This window comes from Arvicanthis niloticus, chromosome 1 (assembly GCF_011762505.2).
Source record: "Arvicanthis niloticus isolate mArvNil1 chromosome 1, mArvNil1.pat.X, whole genome shotgun sequence".
In the NCBI taxonomy this organism is placed as follows: Eukaryota; Metazoa; Chordata; class Mammalia; order Rodentia; family Muridae; genus Arvicanthis; species Arvicanthis niloticus.
In genome coordinates, this window is record NC_047658.1 from 88218484 (window position 1) to 88244544 (window position 26061).

Sequence of the window (26061 nt, forward strand, 5' to 3'; positions counted from 1 at the left end):
GATGTAGAGACCATGAAACTACAGAAAAACCACATAAATTTACAAAGGAATGTATATATAACCGCGCGCTCCCATACCGCGGGCGTGCATACACACACACACAGAGAGAGAGAGAGAGAGAGAGAGAGAGAGAGAGAGAGAGAGAGAGAGAGAGAGAGAGAGAGGGAGAGAGAATACAGAGAGAGAGAGAGAGAGAGAGAGAGAGAGAGAGAGAGAGAGAGAGAGAGAACTGAAGAGCTGGATGAGGGAACACGTGGAATGAAGAAAAGGAGAAAGAAACAGGACTGTATGGAAGAACGGTGGCTGGTGAGTAGAGCAGACAGGAGTCAGGCTCTGCAGCTTCTCTGCCTCTTTTCTCCACCAGAAATGCAGCCCTGTCACCGCTTACTCACCCTCAGGTGAGTGGGGCTGTGGAGGCTCTAGGCTGGAGAGCGCAGGGCGACAGGGCGGGACGGCTGGGGCAGAGGGGCGGGGCAGTCCCCGGGCCAGCCCAGCTGCTGCCACACAGGTGGTGTCGCCTTGGCGTGGAGACCCAAGAGGTGCTGGATGCACGCAGCGCTGCGGAGCCGAGCCAGGTCAGTGCAGAGCAGAATGTGGTGGCTGGGGACGGAGGGCGAGGAGGATGAGGGGATGGCGATCTGCCCCCCAACCCACAACTCATCAGCTGCGTGCAGCTGCCAGGAGGTCGGGCTTCCCCCTGGGTCTGTGCCATTACCATGGCCTTTCATCAAACCCAGTGTCTCCTTGGACCTGGGTTAAGGACTGAGTCCTTTAACTATTTTTATTTTCTGTTGGGTTTTGCTATTTATTTTTATTTTATTTATTACTATAACTCTGTGTGTGTGTTTATGCGTGCTTGCTTGCGTGTGTGCCTGTGTGTGTGTGTGTGTGTGTGTGTGTGTGTGTGTGTGTGTGTGTGTGTGTGGTGGGTGAGAGCACACTGCCACAGCACATGTATAAAGGTCAGAGGACAACTTTTTCTGAAGTCATGGATTTTTTACTCTCCTCATGGATCCAACTTATGTAGCCCAGGTTTGCAGAGACGAATCATCTGTTTGACCCTGTTACTTGGTGTTTTTGAGACTATAACCCAGGCTGACCTGGAACTTACTATGTAATCCAGGCTGGCCCCCAAACTCATGGTAATCATCCCTGGGCCTTTAAAGTTCTGATATTGCCAGCATCAGCACAGCCAACCTTGTGTTGTAATTTTTTCACAATCCCTGATATTTTCTGGGCCTCAGTTTCCACTTCTGGGTAATGAGAACAGCAGCTTGTACTTCCTAAGATTGCCAGAATTTTGCACTGCCATATCCAGGTTTAGTCCTGGCTTAGCCATAATGCTCCCCTGAGGAACAGGCCCCTGTTTATTCCCTCAGTATTTAGCCAGGCACTGTTCAAGGCTTGAGACACACCTGTCAGCAAACCCTTCATGCACTGAAGTGATTTGCAAAGGCTTTGGTATCTGCTCTCTTGGGACCAAAAGGAAGATGGAGCAGTCGAGATGATTTGGGTCCATTTCACAGCTGTGAATACTGAGACACAGGGAAATTTTAAGCATTTTACCCAAGGGCACATCCAGCCTTTGCCACCACAAGCATGCATATACCCTTTCCCAGAAGAGTCATCTGGGCCTTGGAGAGGAGGCTCCACTCTGAAATTGAGTTCTGTCTCCTGGTTGAAAGGCGGGCTGGGGAATTAGATATCCTCAATAATAACTCTGGGATGCCCCTCCTACCACCTGTGGGACATGACTGCATTCCTGTCCCAAAACAAACAGGATAACGACAGAAGAGACATAGGCATAATTCTGATAACTACCATGGCCCCTGTCCTGTGACCATGACAAGCAACAGCTCAATGGTCATTGAGTCACTCCACAAATAGCTGCTCTTTTATGCAGCCATTATGCCCCATGCAAGGCACAGCTTGGTACACAGAAGACCTACAGTGCAGTCAATTGCCTTTATAATGCTAGTGACCTGGCCCCTGGTCCAGCCTGATGCTCAGGTAGATAAAGGGAGAAAAAACCATGGCAGTGGACTGAGCCTGAGTTAGCTATGGGTCTAGAATGAGGAGGACAGGATTCTCGGTGCTGGTCCCTGGAGCCTACCCACCTGATCCAGAAGGCTGCAGGGGGATTAGACACACATGGTGTCAGACAGCTGCTCCTGGGGCACCTGGCACTGGAAGTGGCTGCAGACCTTGGAGTCACAAGTTTCCAGGGGCTTAGCCCTTTAAGTCCCATGTGGTCCTTCTCCCTCCTTTTCTTCACCTCACCTCTTCCTCTCCTTCCTGCCCCTCCTGCTCCTCCTCTTCTCCCTTCTTCCCATCCCCTCCATCCTCTTCCTCTTCTTCCTCCTCCTTTTCTCCCTCTTTTCCCCATTTCTTCTTTCTGCCTCTCTTCTTCATTTTTTCTTCCTCTCCCTCTTTCCTCTCATACTCTTCTCTCTCTCCTCACCTCTCCTTTCTCTCCCTTTCCCTCTTCCTTCTGCTTTTCTCCCCCACCCTTGCCCTCCTGTGGTTCAGAGCACCACACCCAGTGTGTGAGGCCCCATAGGTATGACTGACTCTGCCTCCCTCTGGTGCTACATGGGGCCTGTGGGGAAAATCAGGGGTTCTTAGTGTACATCTGAGTCATGCGGCATGAGTTTGAGCCTCAGATCCCCAGCTATGAAGTCAAAGGACAGGCTGTCTTCTCTGACTCCCTAAGGAGGCTCTGAAAGAGTCTGGGGCCCTGAAAAATCTATGAGGCCCAAGTTTTCCTGAAGTTCCCCTTAGTCCTACAAACCTGGTAACATGTGCCTTGGGATAAGCCTAGAACATTCTTCTGGTTTTCTTCACAGGTGGACAGCCTCTAGGCTGCATGGCTTCATAGAGAATGAAGACCAACCCTGCGGGCTCCCTACTAGAAACCTGTCAAACTGCAGGCCAGGGCGAGAAGGCATGCCCTGTATGCCAGGCCTGTGGAGGGACCTCAGGCCAGGGGTCTGCTTCAGGGCCCGGGTCAGGCCTTAGGCAAGGGCCTGGAGTGGTTCTGGACTCTGGACTGGGGCCTGGGGCTATTCCAGGACCTGGGCCTGGACCCAGTGCTGTTCCAGGGTCTAGGCCACAGCTAGACACAGGGTCTAGCACAGGGTCTGTGCCTGGGCTGCGACCTGGTACTACTTCAGGACCTACTACTACTCTGGGACCTGGGCTAGGAGCAGGATCATTACCTGGACCAGGAGCTAGGTCCGGACTGAGGCCAGGATCTGAGTCAGTACCTGCGCCAGTACCTCAGCCAGGAGCTGGGTCAGTACCTCAGCCAGGAGCTGGTCCAGTACCTCAGCCAGGAGCTGGGTCAGTACCTCAGCCAGGAGCTGGGTCAGTACCTCAGCCAGGAGCTGGGTCAGTACCTCAGCCAGGAGCTGGGTCAGTACCTCAGCCAGGAGCTGGGTCAGTACCTCAGCCAGGAGCTGGGTCAGTAGCTCAGCCAGTAAGTGATTCAGTAACTAGTCCGGGATCTGCACCATTACCTGTGCTGGGGCTAGGGCCTGGGACCAGACGAGGCTCCGGGACTGGCTCTGACCCCGGTGAGTCAGTGAGAACCCCAGTACCAGCACTACAGCAGAAGACTCAGGCCAAACACACACACGCCCCCAGACAGAAAGTTCTGGTGACTGGAGGAGGAGGTTACCTAGGCTTCAGCCTGGGTTCCAGCCTGGCCAAGAGAGGTACCACTGTCATCCTGCTTGACCTCCGCAGACCCCAGTGGCCACTACCCTCAGGAACTGAATTTATCCAGGTACAAAGATGGGGTTTGTGGTGGGTGGGGGCTGCCGGGGTGATGGTGCTGTGGCAGGGCTCAGAGGCTGAGATGTGAACCAGCACTGGAGTTTGAGATTCAGGCTCTAGAGCCAAATTTACCTCCAATTCTTTTTTATTTTCAGATTTTGTTATAGTTGTGTGGGGGTGTGTGAGGATTGTGATGTGAGTGTATAAGGGATATGTGTGTGATATGTGTATTAATGTTCATGTGTGTATGATGTATATGTGCATGTGTGTGGGATATGTGTGTGTAATGTTCATGTGTGTATGAGATGTATATGTGCATGTGTTTGTGATATGTGTTGTAATGTTCATGTGTGTATGAGCTGTATATGTGCATGTGCTTGTGATTTGTGTGTATAATGTTCATGTGTGTGATGTGTTTGTGATATGTGTGTAATGTTCATGTGTGTGATGTATATGGGCATGTGTTTGTGATATGTATGTGTAATGTTCATGTGTGTGATATGTTTATGTGTGATATGTGTATAATGTTCATGTATATGTGATGTGCTTGTGATATGTGTGCATGTAATGTTCATGTATGTGTGATATACTTGTGATATGTGTGTGTAATGTTCATGTATGTGATGTGTATATGCATGTGTAGGGGATATGTGTGTATGTATGTAATGTGCAGGCATGTGACTAGTATGTGTATACACGCATTGTATAACAGTGTAGCGTGTGTGTATGTATGTGATATATTTGTGTGTGATATGTGCGTACCTGTGAGTGATGTGTGTGAGTACGTCTGTAATGTGTGTGATGTATGTATGTGTGCATGTGATATGTATGAGTGTGAAGTCATATATTTGCCAGAGGACATCTTTCCAGAGTCAGTTCTCTGTCCACCATAATAAGTGGAGCTGGTCTCTGCTTTCTGCTGCCATGTTGCACACTCCAGTCTGGCTAGCCTAAGAGTTTCCAGGTAATTATCTTGTCTCCACCTCCCCTTCCCTCTATCTCCCATCTCACCATAGGCATGCTGGGAGCCTATGCAAGATGCAAGCCATCCTCCCATCCAGCTTTGTGTGAATTCCAGGCATCAGCTCTTCCAGCTTGCTTGCTTGGAAAGCATGGTCACCATGCTCTTAACCATGTTGCCGTCCTTAGCTCCATCTCTTACGCTTCCCAGCTGTAGTTGCGCCTTCCTGAGCCTTGTTGCTAGCCACAGAAAGACAGTAATCACATGCATTTTACAAGGGGTTTACTCAGTAAAACAGTGCATATGAAATAGCCAGGCCAGCCCTGGACCCACGCAGAATGAATGGGGCAGCAGCAGTCTGTGGAGTTAGTAAGTCCTGGCCCGCCAGATGCTTAGCCTGAGCTGGGTCATTACCTTGGATTTGAACTTCTTACTTCTGGTTTAGGCTGATGTCCGAGATGAAGAAGCCCTGTACCAAGCCTTCCAGGGGGTGGACTGTGTCTTTCACGTGGCCTCCTATGGCATGTCTGGGGCTGAGAAGGTGAGACTCATATATACACACCCAGAGCTGGGCAGAGTGGTGTTCAAGTCCTGTTCACCCACTACACTCTGATATTTGAGTATTGCTTCTTGATCTTCACCTCCTCTAGAGAAGGATTGGGCATCCATGACGTCAGATACCAGTTCTGGTACCTTCCATTTGAGACCAAGGACAGCTTAGCCTCTCTGAGCTGCTCCTTCCTCATCTGGAAAGGAAGGTCACCTCTATGACTTATGTCACAAACTCTAGAGAACACTGTAGCAGTGTCTACCAAAGCATCCTCCAATTGACTCAAATTATTCTTATTTATATATTCATAGCATTGTTTTTAATAACAAGATACCAAAAATAGCACCGTGGTCCTTTAGTTATTAAAGAAAGATGTAGCAGATATATCATGAAGTTGTACCCAGCCATTCAAAAGAATGAAGAGACTCGAAAGGGTTGATACCCAAGCAATCTCCAAAGTTTAAGTTAATGTTTGTTTCCCCCTACTCACCTTAAAAAAGAAAAGAAAAGCTAAGAGCCAACAAGATAACTCAGCCAGCCATCTTTAAGCCCTGTACTCTAGAGGCAGAGGCAGGAATATCTCTGAGTGTGAGGCCAGCCTGGTCTACAAAGTGAGTTCTGGGACAGCCAGGACTAAATAGAGAAACTCTGTCTCAACAACAACTTAGCCAGTTAAGGTGCCTACTGCCAAGCCTGATGACCTCAGTTTGACACCCAGAACCCACGTGATAGAAGGAAAAAACTGACTCCCACAAGCCTTCCTGTGACTTCTACCTATGAACCATGGCACCCACATACATGAACACACGCATGCACACACAAAACAAATAAATAAGAATGTGATAAATTTTTTAAAGCTAGGATAAATGTTAGGTATATAATGATGTTAAATACAGGTTTTCTGTACAAGCATATGAAGCTGTTGACAGCAGTTCCCTCTGGAGAGGACAGAGGAAGACTTGGCATCAGGAATGTGAAGGAACCTTCCTCTTCATTAGATAGTCTTTTTTTTTAATTTATGTGTATGAGTGTTTTACCTACATGTATGTCTGTACATCACAAGTGTGCCTTGTGTCTGAAGAAGTCGGTAGAAGGCAACAGATCCTCTGGAACTGGATTTACATACAGCTGTGAACTGGCATGTGGCTGCTTGGAATCGAACCCAGGACCTCTGGGAGAGTAACTAGTACTCTTGACCACTGGGCCATCTCCGCAGCTTCCAGATATACTTTTCACTATTTGAATTATTTTTAATGTTGTAGCTGCTTCCCCATTAAACAAAACTACCACAATATGAATAGACATAGTTTGGGCCGGAGATCCAGCTCAGTGGGTAGAATGCTTGCTTAGCATACCCCCGAGTTAGATCTAGCCACCACATAAACCAGGGATGGCGGCACACACCTATAATCCCAGCACTTGGGGGGTGTGGAGACAGGAGGATCAGGAGTTCAAAGTTATCCTTATCTGTAAAGCTTGTCTGAGGTCAGCCTGGGCAACGTGAGACACACTGTCTCAAAGAGAGACAGACAGACAAACAGACAAATACAGTTTAAAATGCAGTACATCACTTTTCCCAGTGATGTCAAATGGGGTCTTGACTATATTGTTGGCTGGGTACCTGGCACACAAGGACCCACAATTGCAGTCTCTTTCTTTGTTACACTCCTATTCCTTCTCCTGGACACAGCCATACCACCTCATTTGTCTCAGAAAATGGGAGGCAAGTTTGAAGTCACTTATCTGTGCCCAACTCTATACCAGATCCTGTACCCTATACCAAGCACCCCTCAGTCAGAATCCTGCAGACCCTGAGCCCACCCTGTGGCCTCAGCCACAAGGCAGAAGGCAGCACGTGACTTCCTATCTCCCTCTTGTCTTTTAGCTACAAAAACAAGAGATTGAGTCTATAAATGTCGGAGGCACCAAACTAGTGATTAATGGTAGGCCCTCAGAGTGGAGTGTGGCCTGCTGTGTGATCCTTCCTCTCCTATCTCCTGCCACTGGCCTGGCTCTGGGGTGGAGGTTGGGGATGGGGCCACAGAGGCAGGACCCCCTGCCCTACCTAGCTTGTACCAACTGAGGCCAGTGGGAGGTAGATTATCTTCCTTGTGTACAGACCTGCTTGAACACCAGCAGTCTTAGCATGTCTGGGGCTCAGGGTTGAGGAGAAAACTGACGAAAGTCACTGAGTATCAGACAGAAGGTCCCTGTTGGGCCCTCTGAAAACATCCAACCTTGACCTGTACTTTTTCCAGTTCTAGAACATCTTTTTTATCTGTCCTACCAAGTGTACCTTTTCTTCTTACTTGCCCCTGACAGGGTGGCCCTGGGGGACAAAGCCACACCAGAAGGAGAAATGAGAAGCCCTGGCCCTCACATCCCAAGTTGAGGGAAAAGGCTTTTTCCTCCCAGGCAGCTCTGAATTCTAGGAGATCTCTAATGGTATGGGGTGGGAGATGAAGACTGGATAGAAATGGGTAGATTTGCCCACAGAGGCCTTTTTGAGCAGCTCCTTGCTCACAACCTGGCTGTGTGTGTGTGTGTGTGTGTGTGTGTGTGTGTGTGTGTGTGTGTGTGTGTATCTCCTGCAGTCTGTGTCCGTCGGCGGGTTCCAAGGCTCGTGTACACCAGCACAGTCAACGTGACATTTGGCGGGAAGCCCATAGAACAGGGTGATGAGGACTCCATCCCATATTTCCCCCTGGACAAGGTACCAAGTTCTGGGAGGGAGGGGGCAGGGTGGCAAGCCTGGAAGTGACTGTCCAAAGGACAGGCATGGGTAGAGCCAGGTCCACCTTTTCACTCCAGGTGCATCCCAGCAGGCTGGACTCCCAGACTGAGTGGTCTAAGCTTTCTCCCATCTTAGCTTGTCTTGCCCGTGAAAGCTTCAAAATCATATAGATCCCCACCTCTGTGGGGATCAAGGGAGCCTGGCACCCTTCGCCTCTGTGACAGGATGTATTATGTACTTTGTTTCTTCATCTAAGACTGAGAACACCTTGGAGGTGGTTTGTAGAGAGCAGCAAATGAGATTGTGTGCAAAAATGCCACAAGAACACCAGAATGGTGTATGAATCCATCACCCAACCTATATCCAGTATCAGTGTCACAGGCCAGACATTGCAGACTGGCAGGTTGCCTCCTTGAGCCAGGACTGTGCAGCCATAGGGTAGGCCATGCCCAGCTGGGTTGGCATTGCCAACAATATCACCGAGCTCATCTGGTGGCTATGTTCTCCTTGTCCCCTGGCAGCATATGGACCACTACTCTCGAACCAAAGCCATTGCTGACCAGTTGACTCTCATGGCCAATGGGACACCACTCCTAGGTAAGTGCCATGGGGACATGCTTATAACATGCATGCCAGCCCACTGCTGCCTCTCTGAAATATATGTCTGAGGCCCTATACCACTCTAAGTGACATCTCTCCATGGTCTGGGCCTTTGCCCTTCAGTGTATTCTGAACATCTGCATGAGCCTCTTCAACCAGGACACAACCTGGACTGTAAGGACCCATGTTTGCCATCTGGCGAGGGTCCGTACTTACGTTCTGGTGAGGAAAAGCCTTTGACAGCCTGACACCTGATATCTTTGCTGTCTCATGGGAGTGGAGTTAGTCTTAGCAGTCTTCTTTAGCCTTATAAATATGCAAGGAGCCATAGCTCTTTGGAAGGGACCATGCAAGTGAGAGACTCTTGCACTTCACCTTCAATAATGTTCCGGAAAAAAATCTGCCTCTGCTGTCTCCCTTCATTCCCTTCTCTGGCTACAAAGCAATAATAGAACAGGAGCATTCCATGATTATGTGCATTCTTCATGTCAGGTCCTATTTTACATACTAATTTCATATGCAAAAGGTTCATTTGACTCCATATCATTCCTGAGGGGGAAATGGAATTTAGGCATCCCTGGTCTTCCACACAGGAGCCCAATCCATTCAGACTATTTGCTTATCATAAAGCATTGTTACCATCTTTCTAAAATTCAGAAGGTAAAAGAAACCAGCTAACATGGTCTCATCTACCTGAGCCTAGTGGCAAAATCCTGTTGCCCCAGCTACTCAGGAGGTTGAGACAGGAAGATCACAAGTTCAAGGCCTGCCATAGCTGCAGAGTAGTGGTCCATCCTGACCTTGCCTCACAAAAAGAAAAGAAAAAAGCTCGGAGACAGTGCTTGCTCAGCATAGGCCTGTGTTTAACCTCTAGTACTGTGGCTCTCAACTTTCTTAAACCTGAGATCCTTTAATACAGTTCCTTATGTTGTGATGACCCCTAACCATAAAATTACTACTGCCTAACTGTAATTTTGCTACCGTTTTATATATAGTAATGTAAATATCTGATATACAGGCTATCTGATACGCCATCCCCAAAGGGATCACAACTTACTTCTCTAGTACCACAGTTAAAGACAAGCTTGGAAACCAGTTTGGATTTGGAGAACAAGAGAGGCTTGAAATTATAGCCTCCAGTTTACACACAAGGAAGCAAAGTCTGGTTAGCTGGCTTCACTCAAAGTCACACAGCACTGGGTGGTAGAATGGGACTTTTAAGCCCAGGAACATCTTAGCACCAGAATCCAGGCCTGAGCCACTGTGCTACTCGAAAGGCAGCAAACCAGGTCTCTGTATTGGGCTCTCTTCCCTACAATACTTCTGCTTTCGCTCCCTGGCCTGTCAGTGTTTGACCTCTGACCCTGGTGTGCATATACAGTGTTTCCCCGGGATCTGATGCAGTTGAATTCCCTTCTCTGCCCTTTTTCCTTCACACTTCACACTCTTTTTCACCTACTGCCAGGCCGGACACCTAATCTTCTGGCTGGGAATTATTTATATGCACATCCCCACCTTTCAATGCTTAGAAGAGTCATGGATACCCTAGGTCTGCCCCTCTGTGACGTGGCTACCCAGTGTCCCTCTGGCCACCACTGGCTGCAACCTGACCTCCCTCCACCATGCCCCCAGGGACCTAGAGTTTAAACTTAGCTATAGACCACTGAAAAGCTCAGTTGACACCTGCCTTCCAGGAGGCCAGCCATGGTCACCAGAGGTGATTACTGTGGTCTGTAATCCAGGCTAGTCCTGAGATGACCCTCACTTGACTGGCTGCCAGAATCCTAATAAGTAGGTCACAGTGCCCTGTCAGTGTATTGTATCCTTTTGCACCTCCTTGAGTTAGTGTCCTGCAACTCCCACGGTGGCTTAGAACTCTTGCTTTCTGAAAGCTGGAGCCTGGAGTCTTGACGTTAGCTACTACAGAAGGTTCACCTCCCTTTGAAGGCTCTGAAGAAGAGGCCCTCTTTGTCTCCTCCAGCTTCAGATGGCCCCTGAATACCTTCATGTGGCCTCCTTTTCTTCTGTTGGTCTCTTTTAAGGCACCTGTAATTGGATTAGGCCCAGAGGAAAATCTACAATGATCTCAACTCACCAATATCCTTAATTACAACCCTAAAGGCCCTTTTACAAATACAGCCATATTGGCAGGTTCTAGAATGCAAATATCTTTTGGGGTCCAATCTATCATCTACGAGACTGGGCTTCATTGTAAAGGAAGGGGTGTTTAGTAAAGATGGAGACTCTGACCCTGTCATATTCATGGGGAAAGAGAATGTACAATAGAAGTGTCTGAAAAACAGATTTGTTAAAAAAACAAACAAACAAACAAAACCAGCCACCTGGTTTAAAAGGTACAAATCATGAATAGCTCAAGGGCTGGTAGGAGCTGATAGCCAGTGCCCCCAGGGTTTGTGAATACTGATGATGCTGAGAGATACTTCCAGGTGAGAGCATCCTCAGAATACCACCCATAAGGACTTCTGTGGGCAGGGAAGTGTGGATCCCCAAGGAAACTGGGCTGCTGTCAGCACAAGATATTTATACTGGGCCTCCCACACAGAAGCAGGAGATGTAGGTGGCTTTGTCCTCCCATCGTCATTGGCTGTGGCACCCTACCTCCATATGCCACTCCTCTGCAAGCCCCTGACCACCCTCTCTTTTGTCCTAGGAGGAGGCACCCTCCGCACCTGTGTGCTCCGTCCCCCAGGGATCTATGGTCCTGAAGAACAGAGACACCTGCCCCGGGTGGCGGTAGGTCCTCCCAGCCTTCCTGTGACCAGAGGAAGAAGGAGTCAGGTTGATGTGGTGTGCATGCTGACTGTACTTTTGCAGCTCTCTGTCACTGCATCTGTCTAGAGGCAGTGTCCCCAGTCAGAAATTATGCTGGGAGGTCACCCTGATACCCACCAGTCCATAGTTCCTTAACCCTACCATGCACAAAGCTTTCAGTATACCATGCAGGCCTCATTTCAAGCTGGGGAGACCCCAGAAAAACTCTCATATAAGTGTCCTGAGGGTTGGGCAGTTCATCTCAGTCTGCCAGTGAAGGGTCTTCATGCCAGAAAACTCTACAAAATCCAAGTACTGAGAATATGGCTGCAGAGGGTTCTAGGCTTCATGTCCTCATAGCCTGGTCAAGGAGACAGGCTGTGCAGTCATAACTTCAGCATAGTGACAACCGAGTAGAGAAAATGGGCCTGGCAGGAGAGATCCAGGAGGACTTCCTGGAGGAGAGGATGCTTGTGGTGTTTGGAAGGAGGAAAAGGAAACCTGTCACCCCCAGGAGCTAAGGTAAGCAGAGGAAGGGAATGCCATGTAGAGGAGCAGCTTGAACATGGACCTAAATGTGAGGAAGGCTAAGGTAACCAGGAGAGGTCCCTGTGGCTGGAACTAGCCGAGAGTACAAGGCCATGGGGAGCTATGGAAGGGCATCTGGGGAGTGCTGTTTGGGCCTGCTGCTTCAAATATCCCTTTGCTGAGTTCTTACAGGATACCGGGTCAACTACAAGGACTTCTCCCTCCCCCTAAACCTCCCCCCCACCCCCGCTTAAATACTTACTGAACTACTACTATGTGCTCGGTACTGTCCTGGTTCAGGGACAGACCAGCAAACAGAACAGAACACTCCTGCCCTCGTGTGGCTTGTGTTCTCACACCAGGAGATAGATTAAAATAAATACACATGCTGAATCCAGAATAAAGAGTGTTGGAAGGTACCAAACCCAACGGGGGAAAAGAAAAAGTAGATGGACCGAGGGGTTGGGCTTCCGGGGAACTTGAAAAAGCTCCTTGGAGAAAGCAGAGTTTTAAATCTCCCAAGAGAAGAAAGAGTCAAGCAGGTCAAGTAGGCTTTTGGAGGGAGGAGAGCCTCCTGACAGCTGGCAACTCCTCAAAAGCCCTAGGGTTGTCCAGGGAGAGACAAACAGCCCTGGGTCATGGCAGCACAGCAGGAGAGGGGGCCAGAGGATAAGAAGCTGTAGAAGAGCAGGGCCAGGTCTGGAAGGGCTTTAGGCACCATCTACCCTTCAGTGTTTATCATCATAGCCCATGTGGCTCTGTATTCATCAGATCAGGGCCAGATATGGTGGTGCAGAATGGACAACTGTTATTCATACAGAATCCATACAGAGGCTGCTGTAGTAAACAAGGCAAGATAAGGGTGGCAGTAGGGGAGAAAAGTGGTTGTATTCTGAACAACCATAAGAGTTGAGTCACCTGGGTTTACAGCTGGTTTGAATGTGAAGCATAAGAAAAGTTAAGAAACTCAAAGGCAGGGCTGGAGAGATGGCTCAGTGGTTAAGAGCACTGACTGCCCTTCTAGAGATCCTAAGTTCAATTCCCAGTAACCACATGATGGTTCACAACCATCTGTAATGGGATCCGATGCCCCTCCTGAAGATAGCGACAGTGAAGTATGAAACAGATAAAGTCTTTTTTTAAAAAAGAAGAAGCTCAAAGGTCAACTGTGAGACAAGCAAGAGATGTCCAAATGACTTGGGACATGGGAGTTGGGAGTCTAGCCTGTGAGCATGTATATAAAGTGTAAAGCCACCCAGGTGAGCCTACACTGTCACCCCTTTCCCCACACCAGAGCCACATCAAGAAGAGACTGTTCATGTTCCGGTTTGGGGACCGCAGGACACGCATGAACTGGGTCCACGTGCAGAATCTGGTGCAGGCACACATGCTGGCGGCTGAGGGCCTCACCATGGCTAAAGGCTACGTGGCTGTGAGTGTCTTGTGACATCCCTGCCCCTGAAGGTTGCAGCAGGGAGGAGCATGCCCACAGGAGGCCCAGGGTCACCAGGTTGGGTAGAAGCATCAGAGAGCATAATCAGCTCTTCACCGTGACCCTGTGATGTCACAGCTTCCAACTGAAGCGTGTCACAGTCTTCACCACACTCATCTGGCTGAAGAAACTGAAGTACAGTGAGGTTGAGTGTGTCCATCGGAGTCACACAGCTTGTCAGTATGGTCAGCCTGTTACCAAACTCAGGGCCACAGTCTGTACCCCAAGAAGCCAAATTCAATCCTTTAGAAGCCAATTAAAAGAGTCAAATTAGCCCAGCACTCAGGAGGCAGAGGCATGTGCATCTTTATGAGTTTGAGGCCAACCTGATCTACTACGTGAGTTCCAGGACAGTCAGAGCTACACAGAGAAATCCTGTCCTGAAAAACACAAGAGTCAAAAGGACCCAGTGATCCCCTCCAATCTGTCTTGGGGTCCTGAAGTAAGATTAAAGTTTAAATAGAATCCCTGGAATATGAATGTCTCCACAGACATGCTCAAGGTCACTAAGTGGGCTTGGTCCTCAGCTGTTAGGTGGTCTGAGAAGCTGTTACAATTGAATAAATAGAGATAAACTCACCTCTAGCTGGGGCCCTTCCATTTTCCCAACATGAGACCCTAAAGAAATTCCGTTTGGAGAGGGGGTCCATTGTTTGACTATTCTGACGGTCAGATTGGCAGACACCTGGCCCACGACATAAATGTCTCTTTAGAATAGCATCATTTCTGCCGACCACTTACAGCCTTTCATAGAGAGTTACTGTCTTTAGCTCTGTCAGACCACATACTGCTTTACTAAGGTGTTGCCCAGGTCTCTTCCCAGAACTTCTCAGGAGGACAAGAGGGCTGAAGCAGCTTCGGGGAGCCATGAGAAGAGGGGGTCAGGCTGTGGGCAGACACCTGACTGTACCTCTTCCCTCCTGTCACCCTCAGAGCGGGCAGGCATTCTACATCAATGATGGAGAGAGTGTCAACCTCTTTGAGTGGATGGCCCCACTGGTAGGTGCTCTCCTCCCTCTCCCCAGCCCAGAGTGAGACTCTTAGTCCCACCCTCTGTCCTTGCATCCTTTCCTTCCACCAAACCCAAGAATTTACCTTAGAAAACCCGCCCTCTGGGCACGTGCCTGGGTGGCACTGGGTACAGCTGAAGCTGGGCTGTGACTGCCCCTTAGTAGTAAGTACCATGTGTCCCTGCTTTTGTCACAGGCCTTTCTAAACTTGCCTCCTGACTTACACTGCTTCTGGCCATCTGAGTCTTCTGTCCTTTGTTTCAATGGGACCCAGGGCCCATGCTAAACAAGTGGTCTACCACTGAAAGGAAGGTTTGCTTGTAATCCCTAGGCAGGTATGGTGGTCACCAGATCCTGGAGGGAGGAGTATGGTCTCTGAGAACCCCGACCTCTCTCAGCATCCCATAGTCTCCTTTGGACCAGGCCCATCTGGAAAGTGAGCACAGAAACCCAGGCTAGAGGGAGAGGAGTTAACTTGTACTGCTGTGCCAGTGGCAGCTCTGGTTTGCTCTATTTAAAGAACATTTTGGGGGGGCTGGAGAGATGGCTCAGTGGTTAAAAGCACTGACTGCTCTTTTGGAAGTCATGAGTTCAAATCCCAACAACCACACAGTGGCTCATCATCCGTAATGAGATCTGATCACCCCTCTTATGCGGTGTCTGAAGACAGCTACATTGTACTTATATATAATAAATAAAACCTTTGGGCCGGAGCGAGTGAGGCCTGAGTGAGAGGTGTGAGGCCTGAGTGAGAGGCAGAAGGGAAGGGGGAAAATACTCATACATGTAGAGGTCTTTTTGTAATTTTTTTAAAGTTAAAAAGCACTTTTATTCAGATGTAAGCTATGCAATTTACCTACAATTCAATATAGTTTTCTTTTTTAAATCATATTCAGAATTATACAACCATCACCATAATTAACTTTAAAGTAGGTCTTCATCTTCAGGAAACCAAAACAGGCCTGTACCTGTTTGCAACATGGCCCTGTATCGATTTACCCTCCGGCCCAACCCACCATAGGCAACGTAAGTCTTCCTCTCTAGTGCTCTGCCTATGTTGGCTGTTTCATGAAACAAGTGGCCTTTTGTCTGGCTTCTTCACCCTTAGTTTTCAAGGTTGACCCATGTTGTGACATGTATCAGGTAGAGACTTCATTCCCTTCCTTTTTCTTTAATGTGTGTTTGCCTGCACCTGTGTATACAAATGTACACGTATGTAAGTACACATGCCTGCGAGGGTCAGAGGACAAGCGCTGGTGCCATTTCTTGCTGGGATTATGTCACTGTGTGCTTGTGTGGAGTTTCTGGGCTAACCAGTTACTCCAGGCTTAACTTCCCATCGAAGAACTGCCAGAGTGTTTTCCAGAGACTGCAGGACTCCTGTCTCCCCAGCAGTGTATGTGGGGGTGGGGGTGCTCCCTTTCTTTCCAGCCTGCCAGCCTTTATTAATTTAGCTTTGACTTGAAGAGGTTTTATCCAGGTGGACAGCTCCATTCACTCCCTGAAGGCCTGTTCCTTCCAGCGCTGCCTCTTGGCCTTCCAAGCATGTCTGAGTTTTATCTATTTTTCTTTAATAGTACAGTCAATTCTGGAAGGGAAAAAAATCAGATTCTATTTAAGAACCTGGGAACAGGTTCATGTGTGGGTGGATATAGTAAAAACCTAAAACCTACATGATGTGAAAGATTCTAAGTTTAAAAACCTGCCCTGTGCCTGGCAGTGATGGCACACACCGTTTAATCTCAGAACTCAGGAGGCAGAGGTAGGTGGATCTCTTGAGCTCAAAGCCAGCTTGGTCTATAGAGTGAGTTCCAGAACAGCCAGGGCTACATAGAAAACTATGTCTTCAAATAAATAAATAAATAAATAAATAAGAGATGGCTTAGCAGATAGAGTCCCAGAGTTGCCTAGCCTGATCCCCCAGACCTAAGAGGTGGAAAAGAGAACTGATTCCAACAAGTTGTCCTCTGATCTCACATATCACACACACACACACACACACACACACACAGAGAGAGAGAGAGAGAGAGAGAGAGAGAGAGAGAGAGAGAGAGAGAGAGGAAAGAAAAAGATTTGTTCTATGTTTTTAGCTACTTGAGTTATCTTGACCAAGGAGTAGATCTCTTGTTAAGATTGGTGTGCAAAATGATGATGGTGATAATGATGACGATGAAGATGATGGGGACAATGTCAGGCAGAGTGTAGATGCCTTTAGTTCTAGCACTCAAGAGGTAGAGGTGGGCACATTTCTGTAATTTAAGGCCAAGTTGGTCTACATATAGAGACCCTGTCTCAAAATACAAAAGCAAAAAAAAACCCAAAAACCAAAACAACAACAACAACAAAAAAAAAACCAGTCTGGTATGAGCTGGGAGGGCATTTCTCTGGGCTGGTAGAGTCCCCTGCCAGCATGATATGGGAAGCAGGTGGTCTTTCCTCACCAGCCAGTCCCTAAACAACCCATTCTCATGTCAGACCATGTTCCCTTGCAGTTTGAGAAGCTGGGATACAGTCAGCCCTGGATCCAGGTACCGACTTCCTGTGTTTATCTGACAGGTAAGGAACAGCTTGAGTATGAAATCCTGTGTGCCAGGTATGCCTACAACATGTGTGTTTTACATTATTGGAAACCCAGGGCCTGGACTGGGATGAGGCCAGCGAGGTCCCCATGGGTGAGGTGACGGACTTTAAATAGGTTGTGCAGGGACGTCCAGCCAGACCCAGAACTCAGAGGGCAAGTGTCTCAATATCATTACAGCTGTGTTGGTCACAGGCCCACCCCGCTGACAAAGCTGGAGTGACTGTAACTCTTGTAAAAGAAGAGCCTAGGGTTCTGAGGGCTGCCTGAAGAGGTGCAGTGACAAGAGAGAGACAGTTCTGACTAGACTTAGCTAGAGAGCATGAGGCAGGAGCTGAAAGGCAGAGGAGGCCTGAGGCTTCCCTCTTCCTAGGTCACCTAATGCTAGGGCTTCTTTGGGGTGTGTGGAGACTTTGACCTTGAATTCTCCCCTTCCCCCTGCAGGTCAGTATCTGCTCCCACGCCCTGGTCCCACCCCACCAAGACAGTGTGTCCTGCAGCGCCCTCTGCTGGCCTCCTAGTAAAAAAAAAAAAAAAAAACCGCAAGCCGGCATTAGGCTTGGGATGAGCTGCCCAATGAAACAGGTAGCCCTCATGTCACAAAGGGCTGTGTCCCTGGTACATCAGAGACTGGACCTACTCTCTTCAAATGTGTTGGGGATGTTATTGAAATCAAAGACTTGTAAACTTGTTACCCATGTGGGTGACTTCTGTATAACACTGCCACAATAATTGACATGCATTATCTGTAGCCCAGGTGATGACAGCTTGAGAAAATTGTATATAAACACACAGTTCTCTGTAAACTAGCTGCATCTTGGTGCATCTTGACATTGATTGAGGCAATGGTGTCAGGTCAGAAGGAGTGGCAGGGAAGTATTTCCAATTCCTCCCTCTCCTACCCAAGTCGGCATATCCATATCAAAAGAGGAGAGCCAGGTGTGGTGGCACACATATGACTCCAGCACTTGGGAAACTGAGACAGGAGGGTCATGAGCTCAAGACCAGCTTGAACTACCAAGAGTGTTTGAAGCCAGTCTGGTCTTACATAGTAAGATCCTGCCTCAAAAAAGAGAACTTGAAGAACGAACAAGATAGTTCAGTGGGAAAAGGTACTACCACCAAGCCTGACCCCCTGAGTTCAATCCCTGAGACCCACATGGTAAAAGAGAAAAACTGACTCCCCAAGGTTGTCTTGCATGGCTCACACATGCGCCATGACATATACATGCATCCACACGCATAAACACATACATGAAACACATGAATGAAATGTCATTTAAAGGAGGCTGAGAAAGCAGAAACATCTTGACTCTTCTCAGATTCACTTGCACTCTTCAGATTGTCATTATTACTTGGTGCCATCTTACCGTGACCTATCTCCTAGCTAACAGGTCCCCAGCAAATGCTGCCGACTTAAAGGAATCCAGGGACCTCTGTAAAGGGACCCCTAGCAAAGCAAACAATGCCCCCAGTGGATTTATCCTGAGCCCCTCTCACCTGCCCTCTCCCACAGCTGCAGTGATGGAGTACCTGCACCTGGCACTGAGGCCCATCTGCACCATCCCCCCACTACTCACCCGCAGTGAGGTAAGTGGGGTGCTGAGGGATGGGGGATCCCAGCCCTGCACCATCCTCCTCCCCCACACCATTGCTGAACATCTCTGTCACAAGGTTCTTCTCTGTGGTCTCAGAATCTTCCATGTAGACCCGGAACTACAGCCCATTCCTTTCTTGTGCTCCCTACCAACTAAGTTTTTGCTCAGACTATGTTACAAACTGAAAACTAGACCGCTCCAGACTCCTATTCACAGCTGTCATTCCAGCCATAGGTGGCTTATCTTCTAGCCAGACCTGAGCTCCCAAAGGCAGGTCCTGCAACAGACACTCTTTTGAACCTGAATATATACATATACGTGCATACACTCACACAAATCCCCAGTGGCCCTAGCCTCATCATTCATGTTTATTTACATGCTTAGTACATGCTTGCTTAACAATAAGTATGTATTAAATGCCTTCTGTGTATAGAATATCAATACCATTCTCATACTTATGGTGAGTAATTTGTGGGGGAGGGTTGTCTTGTTTATTGAGACAAGTCTTACACTATGTAGCTATGGATATCCTGGAACTCACTGTGTAGAGCAAGCTGGCCTCAGACTCACAGAGATCCCCCTGACTCTTCCTCCTGAGTGCTGGGATGAAATGTGTGCACCACCATGGTGAACTGATGTGTATGCAGTTTTATATTTGCTCAGCACGTACCATCCAAAAAGAGGGCATCTTGGCACTGGAGAGAAGACTCAGCAGTTTAGAGCCCTCACTGCTCTTCAGACGACCCAAGTTTGATTCCCAGCACCCACACGGTAGCTCACAACCATTCATAGCTCCAGTCCCAAGGGATCCGACACCCCCTTCTGGCATGCACACAGTGCACATACACACACTCGGGCAGGGCATATAAAAATAAATCTAAGAATTTTCTTTTTTTCTTTTCTTTCTTTTTTTTTTCAAAGAAGGTATCTTAAGTAGACTGTAAACAGTAAGGCAGCAGGTGATATTTAGGGTCTCTCTCACTTGATTCCTCTTAGTGCTAAATTAGGAAGGGCAAAATCATTATGCTCATTATTTTATGATGAGAAACCAAGCACTAGAAGAACCAGTGGCTTATCCAAGATCACACCACACTGGGATTGGCTTCAGGATGCCAACTTCAGTGCTCCTTAAGCTAAAAGGAAATGGGAACATGGAGAATGTTTCAGAGAAGCTATGGCCTACACCTTTTCCAAATTGATGGGGGATAATGACAGTCCTTTAATGTCACTTGATATTCACCCCTGCTGGAAGCTATTATTACCCTGTCCATGTTCAGAGGAGGAAAATAGAGACATAGTGAAGCTGCCTACACAGGATCAGTCACTTACAGGGTACTGGTGGGATTTGAACCCAGACCTAAAACTGTCTTGTAAAACACCAGGAACTAACAAGGCAAAACAGCTGTCAGAAGTGCTGAGGAACTGTAGTCAGGCATTGGCTTGGTTACCCTTCCACTTGTCTAAAGTGTGGGTCTGCAGGTTAACTTGTTGGCTCCAGGGCTAAGGATCTGGGGGCAGTTTGGGACTATGGGCCAGTTGCTGTCAGCTCTTTAGCATTTAAAAACCTTTCATTCCTTAAGCACCTACTGTGTGTCAGGGATTGCACTGAGCACTGGAGGTAAGACTTGGTCCTTACACCAGGAAGTTCACAGTACAAAGAGGAAAATATTCTAGAAACCAAGCAACTCAACACGGTGATAAGAGCTACATCAAGATGTGAGGAGGAATTTTCCAGCGTGCAGGAACGGCACCTACGTCCTGAGGTCACAGTTAAACCTGACCTCTGAGAACACTGTGCTAGGACCCGCTTGGCTAGCTCACAGCTATGTCTCTCTGCTTGGTTGGTTTTAGGATATTTACTAACCTGCATTCCTCCAAGCCTTGAACTATCTGGGGCAAAACGGACAAGAATTGGTCTGTTTCCCTCATTGAGGACCCCAGACCAGGGCTTGGCCCTAAGGGCTTGCCTGTGCCATGTGAGAACCACGTAGCCAATGTCCAGCTAGAGAATAACAAGCCAGGTGGGAGAGCACCTCCAGACCCCAACATGACCAAGAATATGGCCACTTTCTAAAGTGGATCTCCTATGTGACCCTAGGCAAGTCACTTAACCTTTGTTCTTCAATTTCCAATTATGCAAAGAGGAAATCGTGCCATCACAGAGGACAAAAGTGTATAAAGGGCCCCCACCAAGTGCAGTGGGAATTCTAGCATCCACAGTTGTCATTCATTACCCTGGAAGCAGATGGGCCTCAGGCCAACTGGCAGCAGGGGAAATGCTGCTCAGCCTTAAAGAGGAATCACTTGTTCGTAATTGAATTCCTCTCTTAGGCTCACTTAGTTAACCAGCTGAGAGGACAGGAAGGCTGTTAGGGAGGCCCCGCCCACCACAATTGGTCTTGAGCTGGCGACAGGAAGCCAACATCCTCCTTTGGAGATGTTTTTCTGGAGATCGGCTCCCCACTACAGGCAGGAGGCCTTCAGCCTGTCCTAGTACTCAAGAATGCATCTAAGGGTCTCCAGGGGTCCCGAACGGCGCTAGGCTGGGAAGAGAAGTAGAGAAGAGGAATGAAACAGGATGAGAATTGAGGAGAGCCTGAGGGTGAGATACAGAAAGGGCATGAAGGAGGCGGCGCCCTCCAAGAAAAAGATCTCAGAAAGGAAGCCTCCCCTCCCCCCTCAGGAAGGCACCGCAAGGAACCAGACGCAGGGGCCAGGCTTTAAACCCCAATGTGACAGAAAGGCAGTCTGCCCCTCCCTTATCCTTTCGGTCAACAAGGCACAGGATGCTCTCCCACTAGCCCAGCCCTCGACTGCTCCGCCTCTCCCATAGGTGCTCAGCGTGGCCGTGACGCACACCTTCCAGATTGCCAAGGCGCGCTCTCAGCTTGGCTACGTGCCGGACAAGTTCAGCTTCGCCGACGCAGTGGAGCGATACGTGCAGGCCACGACTCCGCAGCCCCGCTGTTGCACCGCGCTGACGCTCCTGCGGCTGCTGCTCGTGCTCCTGCTCCTGCTCGGCCTGCTGGGCCTGGCCCTGTACTTCCTAGGGCTGCAGCCTTTGCAGGCGGTGGTGGAAAGGCTCTGATCCCGACCCGGACAACCCCACCACCACCACGCCCACGTATGGCTCCCGGCGCTTCTACCTGGCTTTGACCTCCTGGTTTAGGCCCGCCCCTGATTCTTGACCCCGCCCCGATTGCTGGCCACGCCTCTACTCCGCGCTCTAGGCGTCTTTTCGTCCCAGGGTTTGGGCTCACTTCCACGTTTCCCCGCTCTCGGCTCCCTGATCCAGTGTACTACTCTTCTAGGCTAGACGAGGCGGTTGATGAGATCCCAGCCTCTTAGCCTGCTTCTCCTTCTCAGCCATTTCCAGTCCTACCCAGGCTAGTCTTCTCCTTCCTATTCTTCCCGATCCTTCAAGCTCTGGCTTCGCCCCTTTCTGCCTCCATCTGTATGCCGAAACCCCAGTGAGGTAGGGTTAGCCCTAAAAACCTGAGTTCTGGTTGGTAGAGTCTGTGGAATTGGAACTGTCTTCTGTCTCCTTCTGGGGCCTCCTCCCTGCCACAGCTTCTTTGAGTTTATCCTGATCCTGACACCGATCTGTGTGTTGATTAGCTGGGGAAGGATACCCAAATCCAACTTGATAGCTTTTGGTTCTCAATTAATGAATGGAAACAACTCGCACAATAAAAGGTTTCAGGTCCAGAGGAGGCAATGGAGAAAAAAAGTTTGTAAAAGAAATCTGAATGTCTCATAAAACGTACCAATATAACAGACAAGAGTTTGGCTGATCATACTTTATGATGGAGTTTATGTGTACTTGTATGTGGTATCAGAGGATGTCATTCCTGAAGCTGTCTTACCTTATTTTTCCAGACTGGTTTGGAATTTGGAATTTGGAGTGGGTAGGCTAGGCAAGAAGCCTTGGGGATCCACCTGTCTCTGGCTTCCCAGATCTGGGGTTGCAAGCCACCACACCCAGAATTTTTTTATGTGGGTGCTAGAAATGGAATTCAGGTTCGCATCCTTATGTGGCAAGTACTTTACCTACTGAGCCATTTCTCCAGCCTCCGTATTTTAGTATCATCTGTATCTCTTGATGAGTAGTGGCCCTCACCATCATCTTTAAGAGTTTAAGCCCACAGAAACTGTACCCCTCTGCCATCGTGATGTGGACTGTGGATCCCAGAATAACAGTGTGTGAGCAGATCCACGGATACCCATCATCTGGTGCACACGTGGCATAAACGGAATAAACACCACAGACCCTAGAAGACAGCAAAGTAACTTGGCTTCAGTGGAGGAAAGAGAAGGTACTAGTCAACCTTCACAGGTGCTGTTCCTTGTAGCACGTGTCCCTGTATGGCGAATAAGGAAAACTGTGTAGGAGTTTTAAAATACAGTAGGCAGAATTTTATGTGTGTGTCTACTTTTTTTGAAAAAAAAAAAAAAAAAGATTTACTTATTTTATGTATATGAGTACATTGTAGCTGTCTTCAGACACACCAAAGGAGGGCGTTGCATTTTACTACAGATGGTTGTGAGCCACCATATGATTGCTGGGAATTGAACTCAGGATCTCTGGAAGAATAGTCAGTGCTCTTAACCACTGAGCCATCTCTCCAGTATCTTCTTGGTTTTTGTTTGTTTGTTTGTTTGTTTGTTTGTTTGTTTTTTCTTTTTTTTTAAGATCAGTAGTAATCATTTCTATCTATTTAATGCCCAATACTGGCAGGAACTGGCATTTGTATGGCCTTATCCTATTATTAGAGCCACTTTTACTATAGGGTTTGTTACTATCAATTTAAAGATGAGGGATCAGAGGCCATCACTAACTTGAAATAGCAGAGGGTGAGGGCTACTGCTCTGTAGCTGAAATCATTTGGAAGAATTTCCCAAAACCCAGTGGGAAATGTTACACATGGTTTATATCTATTACAGCCTGTTCCAGGGTTTGGGGTTGAACTCTGGGGTCTACCTCCTTCTCCCAGACCTACAAATCTCAGGCTGTCTGAGGTTGGCCATTATACTTATTTTTCCTGTTGCTATGATAAACTACTTGGGCAAGCTGGGTGGTGGTGGCTCATGACTTTAATTCTAGCACTTGGAGGCAAACATAGGCAGATCTCTGAGTTGGAGGCCAGCTTGGTCTATACAGTGAGTTGCAGGACAGCCAAGGCTACACAGAGAAAACCCTGTTTTGGAAGAAACAAACAAACAACCCCTGACAATAGCAACTTAAAGAAGGGTTTATTTTGCCTCATAGTTCATATGTCCATTGTGTAAGCAAAGTTAGTGTCAGGAACATGAAGCATCTGGTCACGTTGTGTCTGTAGGCAGAAAGAGGAGAGATACTGTGTTTACCCAAGTCCTGGGATGCTATGGCCCACTATTAGAGTGGGTTCCCACCTCAGCCTCATTGGGAGGCTTCAGCACGTGACTCATCACAGGAGTGCCTAGAGACTAAACCAACCTAACCTAATCCCTGACAGGTGTGCCTGCCAGTGCTTCCAGGCCCTGTCTAACTGACCATCACAACTGGCAGCTGAACTTCCTTCTCTGATAAATTTGTATCATCTAAATGTACCCCCCTTTCTCTAAACTCCCTCTTTCAACCTTCCCTTCCTGAGAAACACACTCACATATTCACATTATTGTCTAGTCAAGAATCAATTTACTTGTTTTCTGGGTTTCTCCAGCTCTTCCCCCACAAAGCAATAAGACCAAGATCTGAGCCTGGGGCAACATAGATCTCCGTCCCGAGAATTCTTCTGTCCTCTCTATATCATGTGGGAAAGGATATGGCCCCCCACCCAACACACAGATTCCTGGAGGAATTCCATGCTACCCCAGTTTACCAGCCCCTGTGAGGCTCTGACAGGGAGGGCTGGCTTGTTTAAAGGAACTAAAGTAGGAAGCATTGATGCAGAAGAAAAGCATAGTTTATCTGAATGGCACAGCCAGTGAGACTGACTTATAAGGATTCTATTAAAAGCCATTCCCAACTGTGGACCAATGCTAGCCAGCTAAGAAATCCTCAAGCTCACCTTTATATGTCTTCCCAAGCTGACGACATGGCTCAGTGGGTAAAGGTGCTTGCCGCCAAGCCTGATGGATGTCCTGTATTCAATTCCTGGGATCTACTATCCCACATTGTAGAAGGAGAGAACAAACTCCTGCAAATTGTTCTCTGACCTCCACACATACACAGTCTGAAGGTGGGGTGTATCTTCTCTAAGAGTAAGGGTGTGGCTCAGCGGAGGAGTGTTATCCTAGGATGTGTAAGGCCCTGGGTTCTAACTTCAGCACTGCCGAAAGGAAAGAGAGGGAGGGAGGGGGGAGGGGGGATAGAAAGTGAGCAAATGAGTGCGGGACCTGTATAAGTCTTCCACTATCATTCCGATGACTTGCCCCTCTTCAGAATAAAAACGTGTAGTGAACTGTCCACCCTTCTTTTCACACACACACACACACAAACACACACACACACACACACACACACACACACACACACACACACACACATCCTTTTTAAACCAAGGCAGGGTTTTCCTGTGTAGATCTGACTGTCCCGGAGTCAAGTGTAATTGATGAAATAATAACGTCTCTGAATCCATCAAGCTCAGGATACCTGTCTTGCTCACTCCTGAAACCTCTCCGTACGCTGAGTTCTTTTCCGGCACAAAGTAGGGTTTTCATAATAGTTGTGGATAAATAAGCATTGAGGGGACACTAAACCAACCCTAGACTCCACGTGAAAGAATCAAGAAAGCTGACACCTCAAGATTGGCATTCTACTTGAGACTCCACCCAGCGACCCAGCCCTCCGCAGTCACCTGACATCTTTTCCACCAACAGAGATTGAAGGGCGTCAGCCAGAACCAGGAAGGGACCCTCTCTAGCTCATCTTTGCCCTTGGCAGAGATTTCGGAAATGTGAACTAAAACCCAAATAGCCTCTTGGGAATTTGCAAGGTGTTCAGGACCCATTGCCCTGAAAAGGGATGGGGTTTTGTTTTGTTTTGTGTTTTGTTTTTTGAGAAGAAAATTAGTGGTCATGACACGTTTGTGTATCAGGCTAGAGAAAGATACCAGTTTCGTTCGTTTCTTCTTTTTTCCTTCCTTATGGTTTTTTAAAATGAGCTTCAGAAAGATTGAAGAAGAGAGGACAGAGCCAAAAAACATTGCAAAAATGGAGAAAATAAAACATTTGGGAAACTTGGCAGCGGTGGGATTCGAACCCACGCCATCGAAATGACTGGAGCCTAAATCCAGCGCCTTAGACCACTCGGCCACGCTACCTCCCACTTGTATAGCGAGCCATTCAGAGTATATTAGTGTGATGACGCAGTGTGCTGCATTTTACAAGCTCCGCCCTTGGCCATCTCCGCATGCCCAATATGAATTCAGTCTTTCAGTATGTAGTGACATCTGCCTCTGGTTTCCCAGCAACCTGGTT

General features: G+C 48.1%; 2 protein-coding genes and 1 non-coding gene across 3 annotated transcripts in view; 2 read left to right on the forward strand and 1 right to left on the reverse strand.

Annotated features, from left to right (window-relative positions):
- The window catches only part of Vwa3a (von Willebrand factor A domain containing 3A), a 68710-nt gene extending 68208 nt beyond the window's left edge, over positions 1-502 (forward strand). Inside the window, exon 33 of the mRNA XM_076941935.1 lies at positions 365-502. The gene's annotated coding sequence lies outside the window, so the exon portion shown is untranslated. The remainder of the gene's footprint in view (positions 1-364) is intronic.
- Sdr42e2 (short chain dehydrogenase/reductase family 42E, member 2) lies at positions 456-22382 on the forward strand. The gene is made up of 12 exons (XM_076941968.1): positions 456-575; positions 2847-3787; positions 5184-5279; positions 7174-7231; positions 7883-8001; positions 8544-8619; positions 11294-11376; positions 13217-13354; positions 14348-14413; positions 16917-16980; positions 18519-18592; positions 21434-22382. The coding sequence occupies exons 2-12, from the start codon at positions 2882-2884 to the stop codon at positions 21686-21688; spliced, it is 1935 nt and encodes a 644-aa protein (XP_076798083.1). The 5' UTR covers positions 456-575; positions 2847-2881; the 3' UTR covers positions 21689-22382.
- Positions 22383-25822: 3440 nt separating this feature from the next.
- On the reverse strand, positions 25823-25904 carry Trnal-uag (transfer RNA leucine (anticodon UAG)). Its single transcript has one exon. It is a non-coding gene; the product is annotated as a tRNA-Leu (tRNA).
- Between the last annotated feature and the right edge of the window lie 157 nt (positions 25905-26061).

Bases quoted from the DNA above. Each gene is read 5' to 3' on its own strand.
- Sdr42e2 (XM_076941968.1), top strand. From the start codon at position 2,882: ATGAAGACCAACCCTGCGGGCTCCCTACTAGAAACCTGTCAAACTGCA. The intron at 11,377-13,216 runs GTAGGTCCTCCC...TCCCCACACCAG, and splicing joins GACACCTGCCCCGGGTGGCG to AGCCACATCAAGAAGAGACT. The intron at 16,981-18,518 runs GTAAGGAACAGC...CCTCTCCCACAG, and splicing joins TTCCTGTGTTTATCTGACAG to CTGCAGTGATGGAGTACCTG.